At 41.1% G+C, this 27,039-nt stretch overlaps 2 protein-coding genes across 7 annotated transcripts in view; both read right to left on the bottom strand.

The window, feature by feature from the left end:
• Positions 1-16,185: 16,185 nt before the first annotated feature.
• BBS10 (Bardet-Biedl syndrome 10) lies at positions 16,186-18,114 on the bottom strand. Its single transcript, XM_058022052.1, has 2 exons — positions 18,038-18,114; positions 16,186-17,969 (listed from the first exon to the last, which is right to left on the bottom strand). The coding sequence occupies exons 1-2, from the start codon at positions 18,097-18,099 to the stop codon at positions 16,211-16,213; spliced, it is 1,821 nt and encodes a 606-aa protein (XP_057878035.1). The 5' UTR covers positions 18,100-18,114; the 3' UTR covers positions 16,186-16,210.
• Positions 18,115-18,400: 286 nt separating this feature from the next.
• The window catches only part of OSBPL8 (oxysterol binding protein like 8), an 83,520-nt gene continuing 74,881 nt past the window's right edge, over positions 18,401-27,039 (bottom strand). For all 6 annotated transcript variants that reach the window (XM_058022045.1, XM_058022046.1, XM_058022048.1 and 3 more), the window contains 6 exons: positions 26,789-26,925; positions 26,275-26,460; positions 23,903-23,990; positions 23,416-23,518; positions 22,756-22,861; positions 18,401-22,534 (listed from right to left, as the gene is read on the bottom strand). In XM_058022045.1, coding sequence (XP_057878028.1) covers positions 22,399-22,534; positions 22,756-22,861; positions 23,416-23,518; positions 23,903-23,990; positions 26,275-26,460; positions 26,789-26,925 — 756 coding nt within the window. In that variant the 3' untranslated portion in view covers positions 18,401-22,398. The remainder of the gene's footprint in view (positions 22,535-22,755; positions 22,862-23,415; positions 23,519-23,902; positions 23,991-26,274; positions 26,461-26,788; positions 26,926-27,039) is intronic.

Below are 27,039 nucleotides of genomic sequence, written 5' to 3'. Positions count from 1 at the left end.
ATGATTCCCTGGCAGCATCTGTGCCAGCAGCTACTGTTGGCAGTCTTTGTATCTGGTAAGTGTGCTGCCTCTCCACAGGAGAGGCATGAGAAGGTTGCTCCCACTTTTCAGGAAGCTTTTTGTTGCAGGCCACACATGGCTGATAGCTCATGACTCCTGCTGTCTGTTGTCTTACAGTCAGGAGGAAATGGATACTGAGATTAACTTCTTTCACTTTGTTTTCTTAGTTATTTTCTATTTACTTAACATGGGCAACGTTGTTCATCCTATAACATTTATTAAAGGCAAGGGAGAAAAAGCATGACAATGATTCTTTCATGCAGAGCAAATTTTACAGGAAGGTTTCATTTATTTGTTGAGAAAAGGATTAAATTAAAACCAGAAGGGAAAAGGCCAAAATTAAGAAAAAAAAAAGCAAAACAGGGGTAGGCTGGGAAGGGGTAGTCAGAAGACAGAGAACTGGGTGGGAAGGTGAGGCACAGCAAGGCATCTGTTGTCAGCCATCAAAAATAAATTGGATTACATCAGTGGATTACATTGATTACATCATTCACACATACCTGAGGAGGCTGCTGCTGCTGCTTAATCCATGGCTTTACCAGAAGAAAGACTGGAGGTTTCAGCAGCAACCCTATCCTTGTGCTTTTCTAATGCCAAGGGTTGCTGTGGCACAGCAACAAGTCCAATGCCCATCACACCAGCTGCTTTCTCACCAGCCCAGAGGGTGAAGCTCAGGGGAAAGCAGGGTCAGTGTTTGGCAGTGTTTGACAGCAGTGCCAGCAGGGCTTGGTGGCCAGATTGCCAGCCTAACTCCTCCTTCAGGCCCAGCTCCTGATGGCAACTGAGCCCAAGTGAGGTTTTCATCCTGCACCAATTCACTCAGTGGATTTACAGACACAGGATTATCAGCAGATTAGTGCACAAGTATTGTAAAGATTTTTTCCTAACAAAGTAAAAAAAGAAATGTGAAAACATGGCTTTAGATTTCCAAAGTTAAAGCTGCTGTCCTGGGTACACCAAAGACAAACCCAGACTTTTTGGGTGGGAAAGGTGCCCTTTTCATTTCTATTAGCATAACAGGAGCTGGCAGATTAAGATGCAATAAACAAGCAAATATATTTTCATATGTTTGTGGTTTGGATCTCTAACAGACATCAGGAAAGTACCTCTTTTTGCAGTGAAGAAAAGACTAGAGAGAGAAATGTTTCCAGTAATAACTTGCTTTATATGCTTGCACTGGGTAAAGAAAGGCCTAGTCTGTACCCTGCTGTTCAGTAACAGCTCATTTCTAGGTCTCTGACTCACTTGGAGCACAGCAGCCATGTACATTGTTTACTGAACTGCAGCAAAACTGTGTGCAGTGCTTACAGATAATGCCTGATGCTTTGTAGTGTGGCAGGCAGCAAATGCCTGCTGTGGGTGATTTATACCTGAAGCAAAGCTGAGGTACAAAAGGAAACCCAAAGTTGCAAGGACTTGGGCTACTTCTGTAAGGGGAGAGAAGGCAGCAAACACATGAACTCCTTCCCACAGCCACTGGAGCTACAGCTGGACCAACTTCTTCTTTTATAGAAGCATGACTGGGCAGGCATAAATAGCAGGTTGTGCTCAAAGTCAGTTGGGGAGAACAAACCAAAGTGGTATCAGGAAAAGGGCCAGTTCTGAGGATACAACATGCAATACTTTAAGATGGTGAGTAGGAGTGTGTTGGTTGGGTAATTCACATTACCTCTGTTGGGAAGGAGAGCAATTCCTGCTCAAGCTACCATGCTTTTGCTGCATTTATGACAATGCACCAAAAACATGCCTGCAGTATGAGCCTCAAAACCTGGAGATATGCCAGTCATTTAAAGGCTATTTGATCCCATAGCTTACCCAATAATTTCTGGACATTTGAGGCTGGCTGGTCCTTTGCTGGCACTGCCGGAGTACTATACAGCCAGATGTGAAGGCAGTTACAGCACTTGAGTGCCACATGCCACGGTGGCATTTGCCTGGAGTCCCTGTTCACAGGGGTTTGGAGTGTGCTCTGCCATCCCTGCTCAGAGCCACTGCCATGGCTCACCTCAATGGCCTGGAGCCCCTGCAGCAGGTGCCACACAAGTGCACCTTCCTGTGCCGATAACACGGGACACAGCCTGCCTGGGAGCACTGCTCTGCTCTGCTTTCCACACCTGCCCAGGGCATTGAGCCTAAAATGCTCCCTTTCCAAATGAGTCCTGAGGAACTGGGGCCCCAGCAACCCAGTCCTGACACCTATTTTAAAAGAAAACCATGCAAAAATGATCAACTGCTACAAACACCATAGTCTCGATGGGTTGCTCATAGTCACAGCATACCACCTCTCGGAATGGGCTGGCAGGAATTTAAAACACTGACAATTAAACAAAATCCATGGGTTTTGGTAGGACTTTTGAAAAGTATTTTTTGAGCAAAGCCTTGTGACAGAACTCAGCTTCATTTTCAACAACAACTCGTAGCACTTTGGGGATTTAATTAATTATTTTCCAGCCTTTTAAAATCTGGGTTTCAGCTTATTTCTTAGCTATTATTCAATGTTTTCATTACTGTTAACTAAATCCAGGGAGCTTTTGGAGTTTTAGTCTGAATTAAGCCTTTATTCCTCATTGTTTTAAATGCATGGAAGTCAACCGAGTTGTTTTGTTTGATTCTCCATGCCACGGTGAATTCTGTGCTGGTAGGGCTGTAAATGGGCCATGTTGTTCATGAATTACTAATCCCTGTCACTCACATTTTCTGGGGAACACATGCTATATTTAGTCTACATATTTGGAAAAATAAAGCTGGAGAACTCTGAGGCTTTTTTTTCCCTCATTAGGAGTCTTTAGAATATTCTCTAAAAATGATAATTCAAGTCAGATAATTCAGTCACCAAGTATAAGTGTTCTTCATTAACCATGGTGGAAATTAGACCCTTGAATTGAGAGGCTAATTAAGATAATTATATCTAAAGCCTGAAAGGAAACTATACAGACATTTCTTAAAATCTCATTTGTCCTTATGTAAATCTGGACCAACTCCACTGTCATTTTCTGGATTTACACCCAAGTAATTGAAAGCGCTATTGAGCTGTTCTAAGCTCTCAATATCAGCAAAAGGCATTGAAGTAAAACAATTAACAGGCAGGCTGTGTTTTTCCCTGTAACTTCTAGATGAACTTAATATCACAATGCTCTTCTTTCCAAAGGTATTTTGCCATTCTGATGGATTACTTATTTAAGAAAAAAAACAAACTAAAACCCATGATGTATTTAGAGGGCTGTCACCAATTTAAATAGCTGCCAACTTTTACAACATTAGCAAATAAAGAGAGTGGAAAAGTTCCAGTGTCAACTACTGCCTCCTCCAGGGGTGATGTTATTTCTAATGTGTTTTTCCTGTGGAAGGAACTTTCTCCTCTTCTGTTTCTTGTGACTGCCAACTGCACAGAGACCACCACTTAGTCAAATCCACTAAGTGAATGCTGTATATGAACCAAGTAGAAAAGTGGATAAAGTGAGTGAAGGACACAATTTAATCATACACATTTATGAATTTTAGCAGTTTGCATTCATGTGCACTCACCTGCCATGCAGTCACCAGGAGGTGAGCCTTTGTTGCCTTATATTTAGTAGGAGAGCTGGGCAGATTTCTGACCACATGTTGGGATTTTCTGTCCCCCAGCCCATCCCATCAGCAATATCAGCTGTAGACAGAGCTGTGCCAGTCTGTTTTACACAGAGCAAATGTGAACTGAAAGGCAGCCTGCCTAGACAGCTATGAAACACCAAGCCCTGCCATCTGCTTATCTCTTATATCCAAAACCTGTCATGAGAAATGGAGAGAGCTCAGCTATCTCTGACCCAGCTCACCTAAGACAATTCCAGGAGGCACATACCCTCACATCTAAATTGTGCAGACAGGCAGACATTAAAAAACTGAAGATTCAAATCCTGTCTATCACCAAAAATACCATGCTATTCCATACTTTGGATCTGGTTTTCTTCTCAGCCTCAAAGAACTGAAGGAACTAAGAGCAAGAAGCAGCCTGGGGGAGACTAGATGCTTCAGTTGCATACAGTTTACAAAAACACTTTAACAGGAAAGAAAGAAGGGGATGGAAAGAAGGGCACTGTAAGATAACAGCACGACCACCAGCTCAGCCCAAGGGGCTCTCCAGTCTTTTAACCTGCTGGCTGACACCTACCAAGCAAATGCTAGCAAAGCTTTTTGGGATTCCTGGTTCTTCCATCATCATTTCAAGCACACCAGCAGTGGAGGGAGCGTGCACAACCTTTACCTCTTTTCACAGGCATTGTCTGGGATAGGAGGAAGGCCTCCAGGAAAAGAGAAAAGAAAGAGGCTTCCTTTCATCTGGGTCAAAAAAGAGATAGAGAGGAGCCAGGTTCATTTAGTAGAAAAGTACCTAAACTGCTTTTGCATAGGCCTCTGAAGAGTATCCAGGATACCTGAAGCAGATGTGACATCTGAGGCCAACAGTTGTTCTCATTACTGATACAAAGTGTTGTTTCTTTTTAAAAAATTCTCTTATTTGGAAGGTTTCTAGTGCCACACACAGCAGTCAGAGAGAGACTGCCAACCTCGGCAAGGAAGGCTGCCGCATCTCAGGGAATGTGAGCTCGCCTCTGGAAGACGGCCAGTTCTGTCTCCTGCAGTTCTGGCATCTCAGCAGGAACTGAGAGTCATTGCCTTGCAGACAGCAGATATCCTCGGCTCGGTAAACATGCAGGATGCTCTCAGTGAAACCGGAGACAAATGCAAATAGGCGCCCTCTGTCCAATCCCCAACTCCCATTCCCCTTTCACAGCAATTGCAGTCTGAATTCAAATTCAGGGAATCCATGCAAACATTCCATCTCTGGAGCTCAGCATCAGCCCTTCCCAAATGTCCCTGGCCTTATAAACCTAAAACCTTCATGTTGCCATCCTGTGAGAACCCAGGTTCTGTAAAGTATCTTGAATTTAGGAAACAGAAGAGGTCTGCATTTCACCAAATGCAAAGGGGAGATCAAGCTTCAGGACTGTACCCTCTGGTTTTTTTTTCTTTTTCCATTTGTACTTGGGAATTTGATTTTTATATATTAGGGCAAATCACTGCAAGTGATTTCTTTCAGCAGCAAGGCAGCTTTCTTTCTGATTTCTTTCAGTAAGGCAAGGCAGCTTTCCATGGCCCAGGGCATTAAACCAGTCTGCCCTTCTATGGCACAGCAAAGCCAAAAAACCTTACCCCCCTTTCCCAGTTCCATCAGTACTCTGACATTTATTGTCACCTGTGCACTGGTGGATTGGGCTTCTCCAGTCAATCTCCTTTGCAGCAGCAGTCAGATTTTAATCAAAATCTGTTGCTTGTTTTATGAGCAACAATAGACATCAGCACTGTTTTTTTAAAACTAAAATTGGGGTTTCAGTTGCTAATAGCATATGAATCAGTTCTCTCTGACTTTCCCATATAACCTTGAGGATAATTAATCAGCTTTTTAACACAATCATGCCTCTCTGTCCTTGTCTTCGCTGTTAGGATGTTCTGTCAAGGTACCTGTGGAAGTTCAAGTTCATAGTCAGAGCATCATAACAACCTGGCTACAATTAACATATATAATTCTATAAATAAATATCTAATACTCTACACATTCAGAGTACACAAATTGCTATAGAAATAGCATTCTATGAATTAAGTATTATACAGTGGACTCCCAAGCAACCCAGATCACCTCTCATAATACCCAAAAAATGGCTTTTGGTCCACTGGAACAAATCTGAGCAAAATTACTTCTTTCTCTTTTGTAGATTAGGTCTGAAGAATTGAAATGGGGATTAGGATCCCAGATAAGTACCTGATTTTGACCTAGAGGTTTGTGTTGGAGTTGTTAAAGTTATAATTTATAACTTATTAGTTATAAGTTTCTAATATTATTTTTTAAAACATCATCTCCAGTATCTATGGAGAAAGAAGCAAAAGGTAAATAATAAATATGTAGGCATTGGACTCACTCTTTTAATGGCAGTAGTAAATCTTCCAAAGTGTAGATTATTTCATGAAGACTGTTAAAGTTTAGTAGTGAAAAGAGAATGAATGGCAAAACATTTTTATTGTGCTAGTGATCAACAGAAGCAACTACTGGAATGATGTGATGAGTATAACCCAGTAAATAGCCTCCATCTCCACATGTTTCATCCTCATCACCCAGTGTTACACAGGTAGTCTGCTGCTCACTTAACTCAGGCTCCCAGCAAACCAAGTGACACACTATGTAACAATTTGTTGTTCCCTAAAAGTTAGACCTGGACTTGGATTAAGGAACAAAGAAATTAAAGATCTGGGTGCAAGGGGAGAAGAGAGAGTTTCCCAGACAGTGATTTTCCATACAGCTTTCCTCCACTGCTTTTAGGAGACAGAGCTGGTGCCAGGCAGTATGGCAATACCCCTGGTTGGCTGACCATGGAGAAAGTCACATCACTGACCTGGACATCATTATACCACACTCAGGCCATGCCAGCTCCAGAAGGGAGGCAGCTTGCCCTTGAACACTGGCTCAGCCAGGGATACCAGGGCTTCCTTTGCACCTTTTGGAAGTCACTGCAACCTGTCCTGGCTTGGTTACACAGCACATATCCTTTTCACAGAATCACTTGTTTTTCACTTGTTCCAAGATGCTTGGAGTTCAAATCACAAGCAATGGCTCAGAGAAATACAGAAAAAAAATATGGAGCTACAGTATGGGAAAGGGAAGGGCTCATTAAAACCATTGCATTTTAAACATTTCTGTGTACTGCATGCAGAAATCCTTTACATGTGAGGGAGCTGGTTTTTTATTAGAATGGAAAGAAAAGTAGGAAATGGTGCCTGTTTCCTCATTAGCAACTCACTTTTCCTACAGCAGTTGTGGGTAAAGGAATATAATATGCAGTAACTGCAATCCTGGTAGAAACAGTTTTCCTCACTCTATAAAAAGATAATTGAGAAAATGAGAAGATATCTAATACATTACTTTTTGTTTTTTACTTTTTTCTTTTTTTTTTTTTCCAAACAATGATTGCACTTGCATCTCTCCTTGAATTCCCCATGATTTAAAGCACAGTCTGAAACCTTTATGAATATGAAGCCTCCTTGTATCTCATGATGAAAAATTAATCACATGGGCATTAACTGACTTACTCTAGGCTATGCAGTAAATCAGTGCCAGCAATGATAAAACCCTGGGGTCTTAAACTCTGCCTCCTCCTCCTCTAGCTGATTATTGTGGAATAATACAATATAAATACAACTCTGTGGTATTTAATAGCTATTTCAGCAGAAGACCAACTGTCGGTCTGTTATTTTTACAATAAATGCCTGTTATTGTGAAAAGTTTGAAAAGTCCTCAGTATTTGCTTTCTTCAAATTGAATATTCATATCTGCTGTTCTCTATTAAATCATTCAATGACTCTTAAACATAATTTTTGAATAGGGTAATTAAAAAATGTGAGCACATAAATAGTAAGTCAAGAGAAATTCTGGCATCTAAGATTTTAACAAAACATGACAACTCTCAACCTTGAGGAAAGAATATGGATAAGGAATGGCCAGTGTCTCATGGCACATAAAAACAGTGCCAGGGAGGAAAATTACAGAGGGAAAACACATGTCACATTATGGAAACTAAAGAAAGGTACATGCACACATTTCTTCCTACAGACGTGGGTGTTTTTACGAGTGGAGCAAATTTATTCCAAGTTCAAAACTGGAGCATTTGGAAAGTTCACAATGACAAGTGCAACACCATTAGGAGCTGTAGAGGCAGCATTTCAAGGCACTAGCATTTATTCTACCTTCTGACATGAACACCCACTCATTCTGCCAACAGGAATCCAGAGGGAATAATGATGAGAAATTTATTTCTCTGCATTTCGATATAAATTCAGACTTCGTTATAAATCTGAGCAATGTCAAAATGTAAAGGTACAATTTTTAAAATGCTGCACAGTTCATGAGATTCTAAATGCCATTTGCAGATGCTGCTGGTTCAGGATCCAATCCTAACCTCAGGCACAAATTGTTATAAAACTCCAGAAGAAAAAATCCACTAGTTTCTCCCAATGGTTCATGGGGTCAGATTTCCAGGATATTCAGAGATGTTTCCTACATTTTTATTATAATTTGATTTTTACTGTTTAAATGCTACAGCCAAAGTCAGTCAGTTACTGAATCAATAAAAGGCTTTTGAGATCATATATTAATCATATTTACAAAGCCCTAGAGACACCACAGAATAAATGGTTAAAACTCAAATATGTTAAATACAATAGCAAGAAAATGATTTATGATCTTGTTCATGCATTTTAATTCAACCACATTTTTTTTTTTTTCAGCAGGAAAAGCAATGTGAACTATTATTTAAAAAAAACTGGTATCAATCATCTTCTGCTCTTAAGTGCTAGGCAATTAATTTTACTGGTCTGGTACTCTGTCAATTCAGTATCTTCTGTTTATAATCACTTGAATACATTTGGATTAGAGGTTTGGGGTCTGAATATGCAGAGGCTGAAACTTGCTGTTTTCAGCAGGACAGACATTTTTCATAAGTGCCAGCTATTAAACAAACAAGATGCTACCAATGCTGGATTGGTATTGGAGATGCTGGAAACCTATGAGTTTTACAAGAATCATTTCTCTTAAAACATTTCAGTCTTATAAGAAGACAGAACTACACAAGAAAATTACTTTTTCCCTACAATTCAATGAGGAGGCTAAAAGCACTGAACTCCTGCTGTATTTCACTATGAAAAGTAAGCTTGGAGGTCCTAGACAGGCTTTCTATGCTCTAACATAAGTAAATTTAGATCCATTATCTAAGGCCTAGCAGATGGCAAATTTATCAGCTGATGATTTATGGCTTAAATAAGAGTTTGTACAATTATTTTCAAAGCAGTAAACCCAGCAACTTCCCACTACAGCCCTGTTATTCACCAGGTGCCCTGAAACACGAACCTGTGTGGGCTCCCCAGGCACAGGACACCACTAAAGCTCAAGCCCTGAGCCCCTCAAGGCTGAGGCTGGGGAGCCAAACTCTGCACTGCTGATACCAGCCTGCACCTCTGAAAGACCTAAGGATCAAAGCACATTCCAGAGGCTCAGGACAGTGAGGACAAGATGTGCTATCTAAATAAATGTAATCCACACCCAGTCATTTCTTACCCACTCCTAGACACTGAGCTTCAGGAACAGAAATGTGAATCTTTATCTCAGGCCGTTGCAAGTTTACAGCCCAGGACACCTTGAGGCGTAGACAGACTGTCTCCAGAGCTCCTAACACTTTCCAAGGTAGCTACTCCTCTACACCAGGATAGGAGAAAATCGGCTTTATGGATTTTATCTTTTTCCACTTGGCAACTACCAAGTGGAAAAAGATACCAGTCTCCCAAAAGGGAGAGGAGAACTTAACGTCTTCCCTTTGCAACTGCTTCTCCAGGGAGAAAGGTGTGAAAGCTGGGGCTGGTTCTCCCCATTCACGAATCGGAGAGTCTATATTCTTCCTTCTACACGACAGTCCTTTTCTATGTTCTATTCATCAATCAGCCTTCATCTTTCCTCCCTCTTCTTTTTGAACTGGGCCTTCTTATCTCCTGTCTTCTCCTCTCCACCCACACACCCACGGAGTTATTTCCATATTTCACTGCCTCATGAGCTCTACAGTCAAGCAGAAAGAAAAGGCAATGACACAGGAGGGGAAAATTTCCTGCTTTCTGCGTGATTATATATTGGCTCCTCTTGTAACTTCTGCAGCACTTAGGATTATAGCCCAGGTGGCAAACTTTTTAACAGAGGGGAGTCCTAGAACAAAATGATCCTGATACTACTTGCTAATTACTGCCAAGGCTTAAAATGTGTCTCACTGAAAAATTCTGCAAGGTGACAAAAATGTCTCCGATTACAGGGAATGTAATTTCCAATACTTGCTGCATTATAAGCACTGGTTGTTTGGAAATGCCAGAAAAACCCCTCTGCTTACCTACACCATAGCCTGCAAGATTTACTGAGCTGCTGAAATTCAATCCTAAACACTCTGGTAAGGTGAACTGTACCACATCTAATCTTGGCACCGTAGGAGCCGTCTTTGTGTGACTGCTGGAGTGCAAGGGCAGAGCTACCTCCAGTGCCAACAGGAATGGCAGCAGCAGCTCTGCTGTGAGGCACTGCTCCTCAGGGTTATACTCCTAACACTAGGACATTAAAAAACCCTCATGCCAATAACATCTCCAGTACAGTCAACACTGGTAACAGATTTAAATTGTTTCAGCATTTGTGATTATTTTGTACTTTTTCAGAACTGCATCAGTAATTAAAAGTCTCAGAGTATTTCTGATTTTAGAAAAAAGTTCCCAAGCAGTTTAATTTGTCCATGAATATAATCCAGCAGTTTCTACAATCACTTTCAGTGCTCCTAAAGCAGTGGCATATAAATATAATCCTTATACATGATACCAGACATGTACCAAATCTAAAGTTAATATCTCAGTGGATGTTACTCTAATCTGGAGCTGCCTGTTCCCCCATGTACACAAAGAAAGCCCTGCTATGTATTTCCTCTCTGCATCCCCATTTTAAGGTAATATTTAATCAGATGCCTAGCCTGCAAAATGAAGACATCCACTGAAAGTAGGTCATGATTCTTATCAAAAGCAAGATCACCATGCTGGTTTGTTTTACCAGGAATCTCAAAATAAGAACAGATTAAAAAATCTGTTCAGTAAAACAGTACCTTTTAAAAATATCTTTAATGGAAAATTTATCTTTTATAGTGATTTCAGCTGTTGATGGCTTAGGACACAGCCATGCACGACAGAGCATTACTGATGTGCCCTTAATCCTGCACTGGACCAAAGCCTCAGTGTAACAGCTCTTTTATCTGCTGGTGACTTTGTGAGAAACAAGCTGAACCAGCACAAATGGCCTCCCTATGGAAAACTCTTTTGTTTTCTTTTTGCCAGGACTGTTTTTAAAAAGGGTACACTGCATGATCTATTACAGGAACGAGCATCGCTTACAAAATCTGGTCCTTTATTGAACCATATAATAAAGAAGGAGCTACTATGTATTACATCTATTACATTTTTGCTATTGTTTTTAGTTTCAGAATGCAAAAATTAGAATTCTTATTCCTGGAAGTAATTATTAGTTTAATATTCTATTCTATTAAGGGAGAAGTAATTTGCATAATCCTAGATCTAAACATCTATTTCTAGTCTCATTAACAGAACACAAACAACACCTTACACAAAATTATACTGGAAAACTACAATCGTGTTAATTACAGCCAAAGCATTTCAAAGTGACTGGTGCTAAATTCATTACTCTCTTGTTTTGTTTAGTTTTAATAGCAATAATGGGATAAGTACTATAGTAAATAGAACAACTATTTAATATTTGGGTTTACCAGTGACAAAACCACATAGTTTCTTAGATTTTGAGATCAAAATTAAACTAAACAGAATTTTGCAGCTGAACATTGAAAGTTTTTCTTTCTTAACATGAGATTTAAAAGAACCTGACTAAAAAAAATGGAAGAGGATAGATTAACCTAAACAAGTATAGAAATAATTCAGCAATGAAATCAGAAGTTTCTACCACTGATAGCAGACGTCATGTAACAAAAAGGAAATTTAGAACAGACTAATACAATTCTAGTGAAGTCCAGGAGACATATGCAAGTGAAGAATTTAATCTTCCTTAATCTTCTCGCACGGCACGATTAATCCCCTACCTTTGGGCTCTGGAAGATGACTTCTAGAGATAGCAACAGAAACAATATAATTTTTCTGCATATAAAATATACAGAAAAATATAAAATATGCCAATATAGAGTTAGGTTCCTAAACAAAACATTGCATTTCCCTATCCCCTCTTACAAATGTGACTCAGCAGCATGAGATTTGTGGCACAACATAACAATTATCTTTGTTGTGTCTGGTTCCTATTTAGTGATGCTCTCTGTACAGCTGCCAAAAATGCTGAAGGTCAGCTAAGCATGGATGAAAATGTAAGGCCACACTCAGGTTGCATAACTTGCACAAAAGAAGTTAAGCCATACCTGTTTGGTAACCAGGGAGAGCAGCGAGCATGGCCAGGGAAGGTGCTGGGCAGGGAGGAGCTGGCAGGGTTGGCAGTGGGGATAGCAGATCCAGGACAGCTGGGGAACAGAGGCTGCCTCAGTGGGGTCCCAGCACCTGCAAACCTCTGTTCAGACTCAACCCCCACACAAACCAACAAATAAAAACCAGTGTGTTCCTGTCATGTAAATAAATTATTCCTATTCTCAAGAACTGCATGCAGGAGGCAGTTTCAACCTAGTCTCACTGCACATTACTAGACCCATATAATAAAACCAGGGTTTTTAAAATGTAAGGAAAAAGAGAAACTACCTGCCTGTACATGTGAATCTGCTACCTAACAAATAGGATTACCTTGCTTAAAATATACCTACAAGTCCTTGTGGGTGGGATGAATGCCTTCAAAATATTCGGATGAATTTCATGTGGGACAGAGACATGAACTGTACCACATGGTACAGAATCTAAGTTTGCTAAGGGCTGCAGAAAGGAGAGTTAAACATCAAGTTATTTTAAAAGCCATTCTTTTAATCTTAGGCTATTGATGCCTAGAGAGGCTACCTGGAACAGAGGCTAGATAAAGGAATAAAGTAGGTATTTATTAAAAGGCTTTCAAAGGATGAACCTTGGGTGGTACAAGAGCCCAGCTGTGTATCTACTCAAGATGGACACAAGACAGATGTCCAGTCACGAGTTTTCACACTTTTATAAGTTTTGATCCATTAGCATATTGGGGTCCAATTACAGCTTCAGATTATGAAGTCCCATCCTCCCGGATTGCTCTCCTCAATTTGCTGTTGTTTACACTTTTTGGGCCTGAAGCTGCAATGGTGTCCTTGGTTCTCAGGCTGGAAAAGGATTGTTTTGTCTAACTGAACTGTGAAGAGAACTTGCTAACACTTTATATGAAGTTCACAGTTACACACTAAGGCAGTACAGAATCTGAAAAATATGAAAGCTAAAACTTAAAGCATCACTATTAGTATCAGCATCCGTGACGTTAATGTCTTATTTCAAGATTGGAGTTGAAACACATGTCCATGTGTACCTAACTTCCACTTTGCATGGAGGCCAACCCATATTTAGAAATATAAAAATAACAGAATCATGGTGAAAAATAATCTCTGTGAAACAGTGCATGAAGAAAAAGCCATAGGCTGTTACAACCCCAGTGAATGCTCCAACACACTGGTCCCTGTGGTTTTGAGTGAGTAAACATGTTGTCCCAAGCTGTTCCAAGTAACCTCTTTGATCCCTGTCACTGTGTCAAGAGATCACTTGTCCCCCTGACAAAGGGCAAGCTACAGCTAGGGACAGCTTTAAAAATCAGGATAGCTGTGAGATGTATGAGCTATTGCATTCCTAAGGCTTAGGCACCAAGGAGCAGCATGAACAGCCCAGGCAGCCTCGGCAATGTGGGGCGCTGCTGAAGCAGGTCACAAACATCAGCAGAGCAGAAATGGCAGGGACAGCACCCAAGGCAGAGCCCACAAGACAGACTGAGCTGCTTCTCAGGGCTACAAGCAGCCTTTCTCTTAAGGGGCAGATGGGATAGCAGTGAACCCAAAACATTTTCTAAGATGTTTACATGTTTACATCCAGGCTAATTACTGAAGAAGACTCCTAAGGTTAAGGAAGAGCTGAATCTAGCAGTAAATCCGTTCTTCTTTCCAAAGACTAAGTTAATGCCTTTCTTTCCCCCTTGAGCTGGTGCACATCTTGTAATGAGTTTAGACTCCAGGACTGGAACCCAACAGCCAAATCCTGAGCAAGCATCCACTTCTGCAGACCAGGACAAAGAATGAAGGGACATTCCTATCCAAGGGAAAAGCCTGCCATGATCCCAGTTCTGCAGACAGAATAGGGAAACAGTGGTTCAAAATGGAAAACAGATAATTGATAAAATATAAAAGGACAGAGAAGTCATAGAAATATAGTTCTTGCCTCCATGAATCTTCAGACTCAAGAGGTTTCACCAAAAACAGGTCAGAAAAAAAGTTTTATATAACTGTCATTTTTTAATTCTCCTTTGTATCTCTGGCATGCAAAAGTAAAAGTTCTATATATGATAAAATTTCTGGACTTTCTTCTTCCCAGTAAGAATGACGCAATTTAAATCAAATAACCAGAAGTCTGTTCATGTAACAAAATATTTTTAACCTTTCAAAGAAACTGCAGTACTGAAAGTAACCAGACGTGCAAATGGTATAAAGTGAAATGACACAGTACTCTCTTTATTTAGACAGCACCTTGATTCAGAACACAAAAGTTGCTTCTGCAGAGAACCCCTGCTGCTGCCAGGCTTCACATGTTCTATGCCACAGTAGTTAGACTACCACAGAGCAAATCAATCTCTCTGGCCAGCAAGTTGGTCAGTGGTTTGAAGAGGGTATTTCAGAAACATGTGCAAGAGCAAAACTGTCTCATCAGCTCATTACAGCAGTAAAACGCAGACCCCAGTGGCTGCTGAAGCGCCAGGGCTGGTGGGAGCTCCCAGCGCCCTCCAGGCAGAACAGGGCACACAGCTCTGGAACATTCCACAAAGGAGATTTCTCTAGGCTCATACTACACCTGTCATATTAAGCAGCTTCCAAGAGGACATTGCAGCAACAAGGATGGGATTCTCTTTCCTCCCTGTTTAATTCTCCACCACCTCCACACCTGCCAAAAGATTCTAACAAAAACAATTACTGTCCTTAGTTCTTTGGTAAAGAAACCACTCTAGTGAGCCCTGAGTTTCACTATTATTCATCTGCACGTCTGTAAGAGTGTATTTGTCAGGAAAAAAAAATTATTACCATGTGTTTTATTACCAGGAATATATGTAAAATGTCAATGGAAAGTTGCAGTCAAACAAAGCATTGCTGACAAAACACCTGAAAGAATTTGGATAGTTTGAGTCTTCTGAAGAAGCTGAAAAAGGAAAAGCCTAAATTAATGGAGGGGGAAAAAAAATATCTTTTCTAGTTGTAATCATCTCAGGTATAGCAAGTACATATGACTTATGCCTATGGCTTTAAACAGCCCCACTCAATTTCATTTATTAGAATGAAAAAAAAAAAAGCCAAACAAAACCATTACTCTCAGTATTATGCAACACTGGGAAATGCACACAGAACCAACTTGATACCATTATCAGCTGCAGCTGGTCAAGTTACTCAAAAACCTCCTCCATCAAACCTATAATTTTTAGGACCCAGCAGAAAGGGAGGTACACATGCAGGTGCTTCTGGACTTAAAGCAAATATTATTACGGTGAAAATTCTAAGGAAAAAAGAATTAGGGAAAACCAGAACCAACCAAAAAACAAACCCAGAATAACATTCTTAATGATCAAAGACTGAACTGTCTCAAGTTTTTCAAACAGAACTGCTTTATTTTTTTTCCTGTAAGTACATAGCCTTTTATACCAAGACCACAACTCAACCTATTGTAGTTAAAACAAAGAGTTGTATTAAGCAATGCCATATAAACTAATTTTCCAGAGAAGCTGCCATAAAGTCATGGTATGAAATTATTCTTAACTCTTCTAGTTTAACTGAAATGAACTCAATGGAAGATAAAAATGCTGCATCTCCTATCAGAAAATTCTTCATTGGGAAGAGGCTAACAAGTTAGATTTTTCCCTTTATAGTCGAAATTATGATGTGTACAAAATACTTTTATTTTAAAAAAAATTTAATCTGGCTAATTATGAAGGCTACAAAATCTACCCTTTGGTTTGTAACTTGAAAGTTCAGTGGCTCCTGTCATACTGGCAACTTTAAACATGCCAAGAAAAGAAATTACATCTAGCTTGTGAAAACACTCAATCCACCAAAAGAGGGAAAGCTGACCCTTGGCTTGAATGTACACAGAATCCTCAGCATGTGGATGGAGACTGCACTGCACATCTGCAGTGGAAAATGGCTACACTCCCTCATGCTCAAAATGTCAAGGTCATATTGTTCATAACCCAGTTTTCCACAGTCTCTGCTGGTTAGCCTTTATCTTCTTAGAGAAGAAGCATCTTTTAGGCTCTAGCACGGACTTTTGAGGGTGTCCATTTGACAAGAAGACACAAGGAAACAACACGTGTAAACATCATTCTTTATTAATTATTTCAAGTGTCATCTTCTGAGTCACGATCCTGAATTTTTTGGAGCGGCCGCCTAATACCAATTACTAAGTCTATGGAGAGAAGCTCTGTAAGACAATGAAGAACTGAAATGACTAACTGGTATTTGCAATACACTGACTCTAAGCCTTCATTGTTGACAGGCAGTGGCTGATTTTTTTTGAGTAAATTAATGGCTTCAAGATAGAATTTGGTAAAGCCATCTCGTTCTGTCTGGTACAAAACCTTGGGAATACTTAGCAAAGCATCAGCAACTACGTTAGATACAATGGTTAACTCTGACTGCTGACACTGTTTTGCATAATCCTGAATATAATAATGTAACAGGATTTCAAAGTAACCTCCTACTGGCAAAACTGATCCTGCTTCTATGAGGCAGTTGGAGTAATCCTGTGCAACATCTGCACAACTATCCTCCCGTTTAAATGGAACTATATGGCAACATGTTTTCTCTAGACCTTTGCCAACATCCAGGCACTCACAGGCAGTGACTGTATCAGTGTTAAGTGCCACTAATACAGGAGTGCTGTGGTTCTTTTGATTGTGGACCAGCAGATCACTTTTATCAGGGTCAAAAATTTTCCTTTCTGTTTCGTCACTAGGTGCTTTCAGCTGACATTCAGAAACCTGGTTAATATTACAAGTATTTTCTATTACCAGCTGTTTCTGAATTGCTGAAGAATGCCAAGTGTAAACATCTGAGGCTTTACTCTGGCTTTCACCTTCCGCTTTCCATTCCCCCCTCTGATCAACTGTTTTGAACAGCTGCTGCAGCATTGTGAACGCCTCTTGCAGAGCAGCAGCATGTTGATCATTAACGCCATCGACCGGCCCACACAGGATCAGGCAGTGGGGCTGGAAGGCACACACACTGGCGAAGCCAACGTGGACACATCTCTTGGAGACAAGCAGCAAGGGCCGGCAAAAGGTTACCACTGCAGTTTCGGTTATCTCTCTGTCCAGGGTATCACCAAAAGGCACGTAAGGGGAGACACCAGTGATTTCACTGATAAGGGCCATTTCTTCCGAGGATAAGCACTCTACCACAGACACACCACATAACTTGGCATAGTAGATAACTACATCTTCTTGCTTCACACTGGACAGTAACAGCTTAACGTTGTTACTCTGCAAGTGTTTCATTAAGACTTCTGTCCTCTTAGCGATCCAGCGCAGGGAAGCTTGGTACTGACCTTCGGAGTCTACAACGAACTCCACACCGGGGGCCGTCAGGGCGGGCCGCAGGGGCTCGGTGACGAGTAGGGCCCGCAGCTCCCCGTCCGTCGGGCAGTAGGCAGCGAAGTCCCTGCGGAGGACGATGCCGGGCAGGACCCTGGAGCTCGCCAGGGGAAGGCCGGGCACGGCGGCGTGCAGCTCCGCGAACCGCTGGCTGAGGAGCCGCAGCACCTGCGGCCGTGTGGCGGCGGCCGGGGCGCAGCGCCGGCACATCTCGGCGCAGAGCCGCGCCAGGCGCCGCCGCTCGCCGGGGCCCAGCCGGCCGGCCAGGTACGGCTCCAGCAGCGGCTCCAGCGACCCGGGCGGCGCCGGCGGCAGGTGCCGCCGCAGCCCCCGCGCTGCCGCCCGCTCCAGCACTTGCGCCTCGAAATCTCGCAGCGCCCCCCGCAACCCGGCGCCGCCGCCCGCCGCCCGCAGCCCGCCCAGCACGGCCGCCAGCAGCACCACGAAGCTCTTGGCGCCGTCCCCCGTCGCGGCGCGGTAGCTGCAGGCGCGGGCCGCCATCACCCTGCGGGGACACGGCCAGCGTTAGGGAGCCGCCCCCGCCGGCCTCGCCCGGCCCCCTCGCCGCGGTACCTGGCCGCGGGCGGCTCCACGCTCAGCGCCTCCAGCAGCCGCCGCCCGTCCCGCGTCGGCATCGCCTCGCCCGTGGGCCGCAGCAGCAGAGCCCGCCCGCCCCGCGGCCCCAGCGCGCCGCGCACCGCGCCCGCCAGCGCCGCCGCCTCCTGCCACAAGCGCGGCCGCTCCGGCCCGGCCGCCGCCATCGCCGCCGCGCCCGGGCCGCCCCTTCCTTCCCTCCCTCCTTCCTTCCGCCCGCAGAGCGTCAGGGCCGCGCCGCGCCCGGGCAGCGGCGGAGGGCGGGACAGGGGGAACACGGGGAGCGCGGGAGGGACGGAGGAACGGGAGAGGGAGCGGCGCACAGAGCCCAGAGACGCGGAGGTGCGACACATCTTTATTGGAGGCGGGCCGTAACAGCTCAGAGCCCTCACACAAAGCCGTGATCCCGGGTGTCGGACAGGGCGGGACACGCGGGACGGGAAAGCGGGCGCTGTGTCCTGAGGGCTAATCTTCCCGCTTGGCAGAGCGAAAGGCCGGGGTAGGGCAGAAAGGAGAAAAAGTTAAGGAGAAAAAGCCCAAATAATCTCACCCCGAAGTTACATCATTCGAGCTATTTCTGTATTACCACAAAGTAGTGCAGCTTCACTGTAAACATCCCAAATCCTCGACTTTCGGCTCACCAGCCAGAAAGAAGAAATAGTGTAATGTTTTAAGAGCTGATTTTTTTCCCCCCCAGAGAATGACTAAGCAGGAACATCAGTTCTCAAACACAACAGCCCTCACAAAAGATCTGGTATTATATATGGCACAAATTTGACAAATCTTTACATGTCTCCGAACAGCATAGAAACCCATCAAGAAGGCACTGTTTACAATACTTGAATATCTGCTAAATTTTCTGTGATTTGCGGGTACTCCTGAAATAAAAATAATTAAAACGTAGAGATGTACAGAATTTTTGTTACACATTATTTACAAAACAATGGTAATAGCTAAAAATAACAGCCTTTAAGAAACTGACATACAAAGTCTGTTTCATAAACATGAATCTAGGAAGGAAAAAAATTTGCCAAAGGCACACAAGGGCAGCAAACAAACAAAAAAGAAGAAACCACAACCATTACATTTTACAAGACAACCTTGCAAATAATTTGTGAGATTTCATAAGTGGAAGGAAGGACACGAAAACCAGACTATACACCCTCATCAAGTGATATCAACTATTTAAAAGGAATCAACACATGAAATCCAAGAAACATCATCTACTGAAAATGATACTTGTTGTATTTCACATGGCATATTTACTTTTTCTTAGCTTAGGTTATCTGTACCCAGTTAGGCAATCTGTACCTAAATGGCAAATTAAAGGCATAGAGTGCATCTGAAAACAAACAAACCAACCCAACAAAACCACATGGCAAATTCTGCAGATATTTCCTGTACAAGGAAAAAAACCCAAACAAAACAGGAATTCGAAATCAAATGTGAAAACAAGTGCTGTTATAAACTTTAAAAACTAGAAGGCCACAGCCCTCAAGCATCAAGCATCTGCAAACTGTACAATCAATTTTTATATATGTGCAGAGCTCAGTCTTAAGCAGGTAGTAGTCAAGATCTGCTGTACATCATGGCTAAAGAGGACAACGGTGACGCACTAAAAAAAGGATCCATACATGTCTGTGACCAACTGTACAGTAAAAAATAGGGAAGAAGTTTCTTTGTTCTATTCAAATGAGGAAATATACAAAATCCAGCAAATTACTAGGTTCTCACTGTACTTTTCAGAATTTATCTAATCATAAAGTCTTGCAGAAGTCTGCAATCTTACTTTTCAAGAAGTTTCATCACATATCCTTTACCTTTCCAGTTCATCACTAAAACCACTTTTTCAACAGAATTCAACTCTAAAAAATAAGTTGAAAAGGAAAATAAGCAAAAGGATTTTGTTTTGCTCTGTTCAAGTCTTTCACTCATCGTGAGCTAAGCATGAACTTCAGCAATGGATTATCTTTTTAGTCTGACATTGTCCAACACTGCCAGCCAGCCAGCTGGCTGGGTCAAATCCAGTCACTACCATGTGGTCCATGTAAAAATGCATGCAAACTGTGTTATTCACTGCTCTTCAATAGAAGTGATTGAAAAAATCAGCATGAAAAGGCAGAAGTACATTTCTATTTACAAGGAGATAAAAGCTTGAAACTATCATTCAAGAGTTTCAGCACCACAAATTTAGCAGAGTATTATTTTAGGGGATTGAAGTTATTGCCCAAATCTCACTCATTGGATTATTCTCATGTTCAGAGTATGTTTAAAGGCTTGTAATGGATCTTAAGACAGGTGAAGCTTTGACATGCGAATGCAATAATGAACAGCCAAATTCCAGGCTAAGAATGTTAAAGTGAATGCCGTAATACTCTGCTTTCTTAATGCCATTTCATACATGGGTAACTTCAGTTTCCATTTAGAGACTGAGGCATTTGTAATTATTTTGTTTGTTTATGAAAGGACTTTTTATGTTCACAAATTTTGCCCCTGTTAAATCAGCTGTGGATTTAATAGAAGTCCAACCAGGTTTGGTCTTGCCCATGGCTACAAGATCTGGTTAACATAACACGTTCCAGAAAAATGATATTCAAGACCAAACCATGCTGATGTGAAGCTGTACGAAATATGCTGAAGTTCACTGCTTACACAATAGACTTTCACACAGCTGAGGCCCACAGAAGAGGAAAGGTAAAAGATTAGGGGAGGTGCATGGGTGTCAGCCACAGAAATATATAAGCTGGACAGATAAACGAGTAAACAGTATTTTTACTAAATACTAGTGAGACTGATGCAGAACAGAAAGGCAGATCACCTGGAGACTCAGGCAGGCTGCCCAAGGCAGAGGCATAACCTGGCCATGGCAAAAAGCCAAACATGACTTTCAAACTATTCCACTGCCCAGGATGGATTTGATTCCTGAGAGGATCCTCTGAAAACAAACTTGGCTGTCCTTCACACTGTGCCACTCATCCTCCTGTTGTCTCACCTGGGGTACTGAAAATAATTTTTCATTTCTACAGCCCCTTTTTGCCTTGGTATGCTTGACTGGCACAGGGAACTCACCAGATAAATACCAGCACTATATTTTTGGCTGGAATTTTACAAATTCTATACATGCATATATTTCTTCAAATAAAAAATGTTAGAAACCCTGGTTTTGAATTTAAACTTAAGCTTTGCATGAATGTGTATGACTACAGCATACTAAGAAGGTGCATCCATGTATTCTGGTAGGTAGTATATACTTGCAGTACAGAGGGATTTCAAACACTTGGATTTTCCTCTTACTTGTTTTGAGATACGTGGTGTTAGCCATCACACAACTTCTGAGCTTTCCCTGTGTAAACACACACATTTTCATTTGCAACTCTGCTCATGACAGTGCCTGAATCCTACTCTACACTGCCTTTTGGAGATTCAGCTCATGCTACACACTAAGCATACCCCTTGACATTTTGTTTCAAAAATACCCATGAGTCCTGGCATCAGCAGTCTGTCTGCTTACCATGACATGGCCATAAACAAATGTAAATCCAAAGCTGTAGATTTTTCAAGACTTACAAACATACCATAAATCCTTGACATTTGCAATTCATGAGAGAGTAGACCAAAACAGTACCTCCCTGGCTGCTGTACTGTTAAAAATGTGCTCTGTACAGTAGATGTGGGAATGTTTTTAAGATGAATCTTAAGTTTTAAAACTATAAAACAGCTGGCTTACAAGCCTACAGTAATTCAGGATAAAAACCTCATACTTCCAAAACTAATCAAGGACATTATATTGCAGATTTCCCAAAGACTTTTTACTTGCCATTTCCTAACACACACAATTTTTCCTATAATAATGTATTTGTTTGACCTTAAACAAAAGTTTACTTCCAAACACCCAATGCCATTTACAAAAGCTGATGGCTACTTCAAAACTTTTTGTTACAAAAATGATAAGTTTATATATGTAATGAAGTATGCCTGTTTATCATTCTACCATAAAGGACTCACACCCTACCTATGGGGTCTGACCTCAGTGTTGAACTTGATCTATTCTGTGGTGAAGATTCATCTGTGTGACGCAATATAAACACAAGGCTGATGTCGTATGACTGCGAGACAGAGGCACACACCAGGAGCAAGAGTGTACTGGCACTTACACAGTTCTTACTGCAACTGGGTAGACACAAGTATGATTCTGAACCATGAATGCTGAGGCAAAGTTCTGTAAGTTGCTGCTACACAGTTCTTTTACATAATATTGCATCATTTAAAGTCCAGCTTAAAATATGGTCCCCAGTAACAGTTTGATCATTCCAGTTCAAGAAGGCCCTTGTTCACACTTCTTATTTGAACAAGATATTAATGATAAGCTGTAGCAGAACCATAAGTGCAATGAAGACATAGTGCTTAAACTGCAAGGAATGGTAGTCCCAGGGTGATGAATTAGAAGTGACTCTATTTCGTAGCGCCGTGATCTCCCTGTAAGATAGAAAACAGTATCCTGTAAATTACAGACTAGACAATTTGACACTTTCTACTATGTTAGGGTTCCCTACAGAAGGCAGCTTTAGAGGAAAACGTTGAAACATCAATGAGCAATCAATATTTGAGAAAAGATGCATACCAGCCTCTAAGAGAAAAAAAAATCCTACAAGATTACTATTCTCTAAATCATTTTAAAGCATTTTAATTAGTACTACCTCTTAATGTCTTCCTGTGTTTTCTTTATAGACTCAATGGCACTATGTAGTTCACCAAGGTCTGTCCCTTTTTTCCTTATTCTTGTATTATGCTTCATAAGTTGTGCTAGAAGGATACAAAAGCCAGATGTAATTGACTGAAGTGACTGCTGCCATAAAAGGAACAAAGTGCAAAAGACAAACTAAACCTGTAGCAAAAATGAGGAAAAAATTTTCTAACTAGCTTCTATTGAAAACTTTATTTCAGAGTCACCTATACCACAGAACAGCAACTTTAGTGCTTGAAATATCTTTTAAACACTCATCATATTGTTTAGCTTCTGCAAACATTATCAACAAGAAAAATTTACTCTCTAGCCACATACTAATCTACAAATTAAACTAAATTTTAAAGAAAGAAAACAGTTTATGAACATCATTCTTTTCCCCTAGATATTAAATATGTATAGCACTTAAGCCTACCTACACTGCATTTAAAAAGACAGGAAAATTTGCAATCAAAACCATGAGCCATTCTGCTTTGTTTTCCAGAACATGCTTCACATTGGATAGAACTAAAATATTGTAAAAACATTGTGATAAGAAGAGTACTTATGACACTGAACTCTTCAGCTGTCAAATAAATTTATTATTTGTGTAAGTAAATGTATCTTTTTGTACCTTCACTCCCAGAGGAGTCCTGGTTATCAGGCTCTGGGGATGAGAAACCACACTCTCCTTTCTTCAGACCGGATGGCTTTCGTTTGATTTTTGGAACAGTAACCTAAAATTCATAAATTTGTGTGTTATTTCCAGAGAACCAGAACTGTAGCAAATCAGCACATTCCAACAATGACAGTTAAAAGCACAATATCTAAGAGCAGTCTAAGTTAAAATTTTTGATGTATTAGCAGTCTGAATTTTGTGCATCTTCCCATTTAAGGGAAAATACACACTAAACTGCTGAGCTCAAGTTTGCATATTTTATATTCCTACCCAATCAAGTAACTTCTGCTGCTTAGGATGCAACACAGAAGTGAAAGACTTTGAATATTGTGTGTAAACAACATTTCCCATTAATCTCAATGCTCTAATGATCTTTATACACATAATATACAATATATACAAGTTCCTGGATCTTGCATGTGCTGTCAGAACTGGAACATACCATTGGTGTCCGATGTCGAACTTTTGTCTGGATTGCACCATCTTTTTCAAACTGGATCATATCATTCAAAGGGTCCCATGGTCTGGTACTAGACAAAGTAAATAATGTTAACACTACAGTAATTTCAATAAGAAATATTTCCTTGCTCAGAAACTACTCAGTATGAAGAGGCTAAAACTCTCACTACACAGAAATCAGATATGGCATTATGATCTTATCTTCTACTTATGGTCCAGTCTTAACCTGCAGGGCCAACAGAGCTAAAAAATGAACTTCATGTGCAGATCAAACCCCCAGCCAGCTGATAGGAGTACAAACTATTACATTAACCAACAATACCATAATGAATTTTTTTTTGCCAATCATATCTGATTGAATCATGAAAGATTTTCTGCTTCAGACACAGTTATTATTTTAGAACTACAGGGAAATTAGAGGAATTTAAAAATATTTAGACTGCTTTTTGTTGAGTTTTCATTTTTCCTTTTCAAATATGCCTATGAAGGAGAGTTTAAGAATCAGTTGCCTCAAACCTGCTTTGATCCCAAAGCAGCTAATGGTAATCGAGACTGGTTTCGTGAGATGCTAACGTGCTATGCACAGTTTTCCTGTTCTGATTTTTAAGAGTGCTTTATCAATTACAGTCTGATTCAGAATTTTAAAAACCACAACAGCATAAGACACATAACTCACTGGAGAACAACAAGCAGCCAAAGGAAAACGCCAACATCACCACTGATTACAGAGATTTCAGGACAGAAACTGCAAGTGAGCTGCAGGAAGGATGTTCTGACGCAGAGCTTTAGCCAGAGTATATTGAGCAGGGATTTCCTTTTGTGTCCTTCTGCATGCCTTTTAAATAGCTGTAGCTGTTTCAGATGTTGTGAACACAGACCTGCACTCACATCTTAGCTTAACCTGACTTGAATTAAATGTCATCTGAGGTAACTGGGTTAAGAACTAGGCATTGCTCTCTTCTCTATTTGTAATCCAGATGCCTAAATCCATAATCCAGATACCTTAACAAATGCTCCAGCTCACTGAACACATCTTTCACAGTAAGTGTAGAAGACTGCTCTATACATGGACCAGGTGGTGAGCCAGCATTATATGCTTGAAAGGAGAGGCTTTTTCCAGGGAATGCTATCAGTGCAGACTGCTTTCTGGTACATAGCAAAATTTCTGTGACACATCCTTGAAGCACAAGGCCTCAAGGACATCAGGAATAACGCAGATTTACAAGATAGGTTCTAAAGTCTAACAGATTTCAAGTAAAGTCCTCTTCCTAATGGTTTTGCACAGGGTTCAAGAGTATGGGCAGTCCATTCAGCTGGACTGTTCCCAACTCTCAAACAGGAAGAGGCATCAACAGCACTAGAGGATTCAAACCAAGAGAGGGTGCTTCACTGAGCATTTGATCTAGTTGGGGAATTTCCCTGCTGCACGATGTTTTCAGTGGTGAAAGTCTGCACAAACTTAATAAGAAGACAATGAAATGGGAAAGGAATTAACTGAGAGTTGTTAAATACAGAGATTCCTTGTTTGGTTCCAGGAAACCTCCATGTTCCAAATTTGCTGGAGATGTGTAGAGTACTCAGGATTCTTGTACTCTTCCCCGTACATACACTTACGCTATGACCTTAATATCACCATTCTTGTGAAGAAAGGTAAAGGCCTCCCATGTTTAGCCACTGGAATATGCTTCCAGCATCCATGGATTCAGAGTTACCTAATTTCATTGTATCATTGTTGGCCTTTTTAATTTTACAATCCCTACAACACAGAGGCATGCTGGGTACTGAAAAGAAAATCAGCAGAACATGGGTGCTCTGTGAAAACCATCACTTGTAAAGGGCTCAGCTTCAAGCTGACTTTTGCAACATTGGTGAGGACACAGAATACAACCTTCCAGCAGTCAGGGAGACAGCTGCATCTTCAGCTTCTGACCCAGAGCATCACACAAAGAGATTCATAGACATTCGTGCAGGACAGATTTGACAGCCAGGCAGAGCCACCTCGTCCCAGCATTAACTATTGCTGCAAAGCTGCTATTCTTAGAGTTATTCTAATATATAACAAATTAAATGGCTCAATCCAACTATGCACAGGCTTCTCTGATTTTCAGACACTAGATTTTCTGATTTCCAGCTGGTATGCCCATATGTACAATATTTTCCAGTTTGGGAAAATCTGCATAGATGTCAGTCTAGGGGGAAAAAAGGGAGGACAAACACCAAACTGACATGCCCCAAAAAATCTAGAGCATAGCACAGCTATGTTGTTATACATAAATAAGCTATATGTATCCGTTCTTTTGCTGCTGAAACCACAGGAAGAGGCTCAGCAACATTACCAAGCACTCCAGGACTCACTCAGCATATTTATAGTGCCATTCTCCTGTGATTGAATCCTGATCGAACAGCTTGCATGCCCACTCTTCATCCTTAAGCTTCCTCTCTTTGGCACTCCTTCTCTGAGCTTCTTCCAGAATATATTTCTCCTGAGTAGCTTCTGTTTGGTCTTTATTATTTATTGCTTTTGTCACTTGTTGCCAAAGCCTGACAAATGAACAATATACAGAATCACCAGAGTCACAATCTGGTTGACAGAAATAACAGCAATTTCCTCAATTATAGGCTAAGTAAATGGACCACCCTCCAAAGAGAATATTACCATTTTAATAGAAGTTTTATCTACATTTCTATCAAGATTTCCCTGACTTAATCCATATAAATAATGATCTTATATTTAACAGTGTTACTTTCTTTTATTATCAAAGGCTAGTATCATCAAATATGGGAAAGTAATGATAATTTGCTTCTATTTTGGAGAAGATTATGAGTTTTATTTTGGAAAAATAAATACATGGTTCTATAGTGAACTTACTTCTCTGATTCAAAGTCATCTTGCTCTTCAAACTTCACAGTGTATCTATGTAATCTACGCTGCTTTATCTCAGATGTTGGGTTCCAGAATGTCTCTGAAACACCTGTCTTCTTGTCACTAATAATAACTTCACTGTCCTGTAACAGATATGATTGGTTTCTTAATTGTAATTATCTCAGAGTGTCAAAATAACAAAAAAACAGGACATGAGCTTTTTTTTTTTTTGTAATAAGAATTTCTTTTCTTTAGAA

This window comes from Melospiza georgiana, chromosome 4 (assembly GCF_028018845.1).
Source record: "Melospiza georgiana isolate bMelGeo1 chromosome 4, bMelGeo1.pri, whole genome shotgun sequence".
In the NCBI taxonomy this organism is placed as follows: Eukaryota; Metazoa; Chordata; class Aves; order Passeriformes; family Passerellidae; genus Melospiza; species Melospiza georgiana.
The sequence above is the reverse complement of the archived record's forward strand: the minus strand, read 5'-3'. Positions and strand labels throughout refer to the sequence as shown.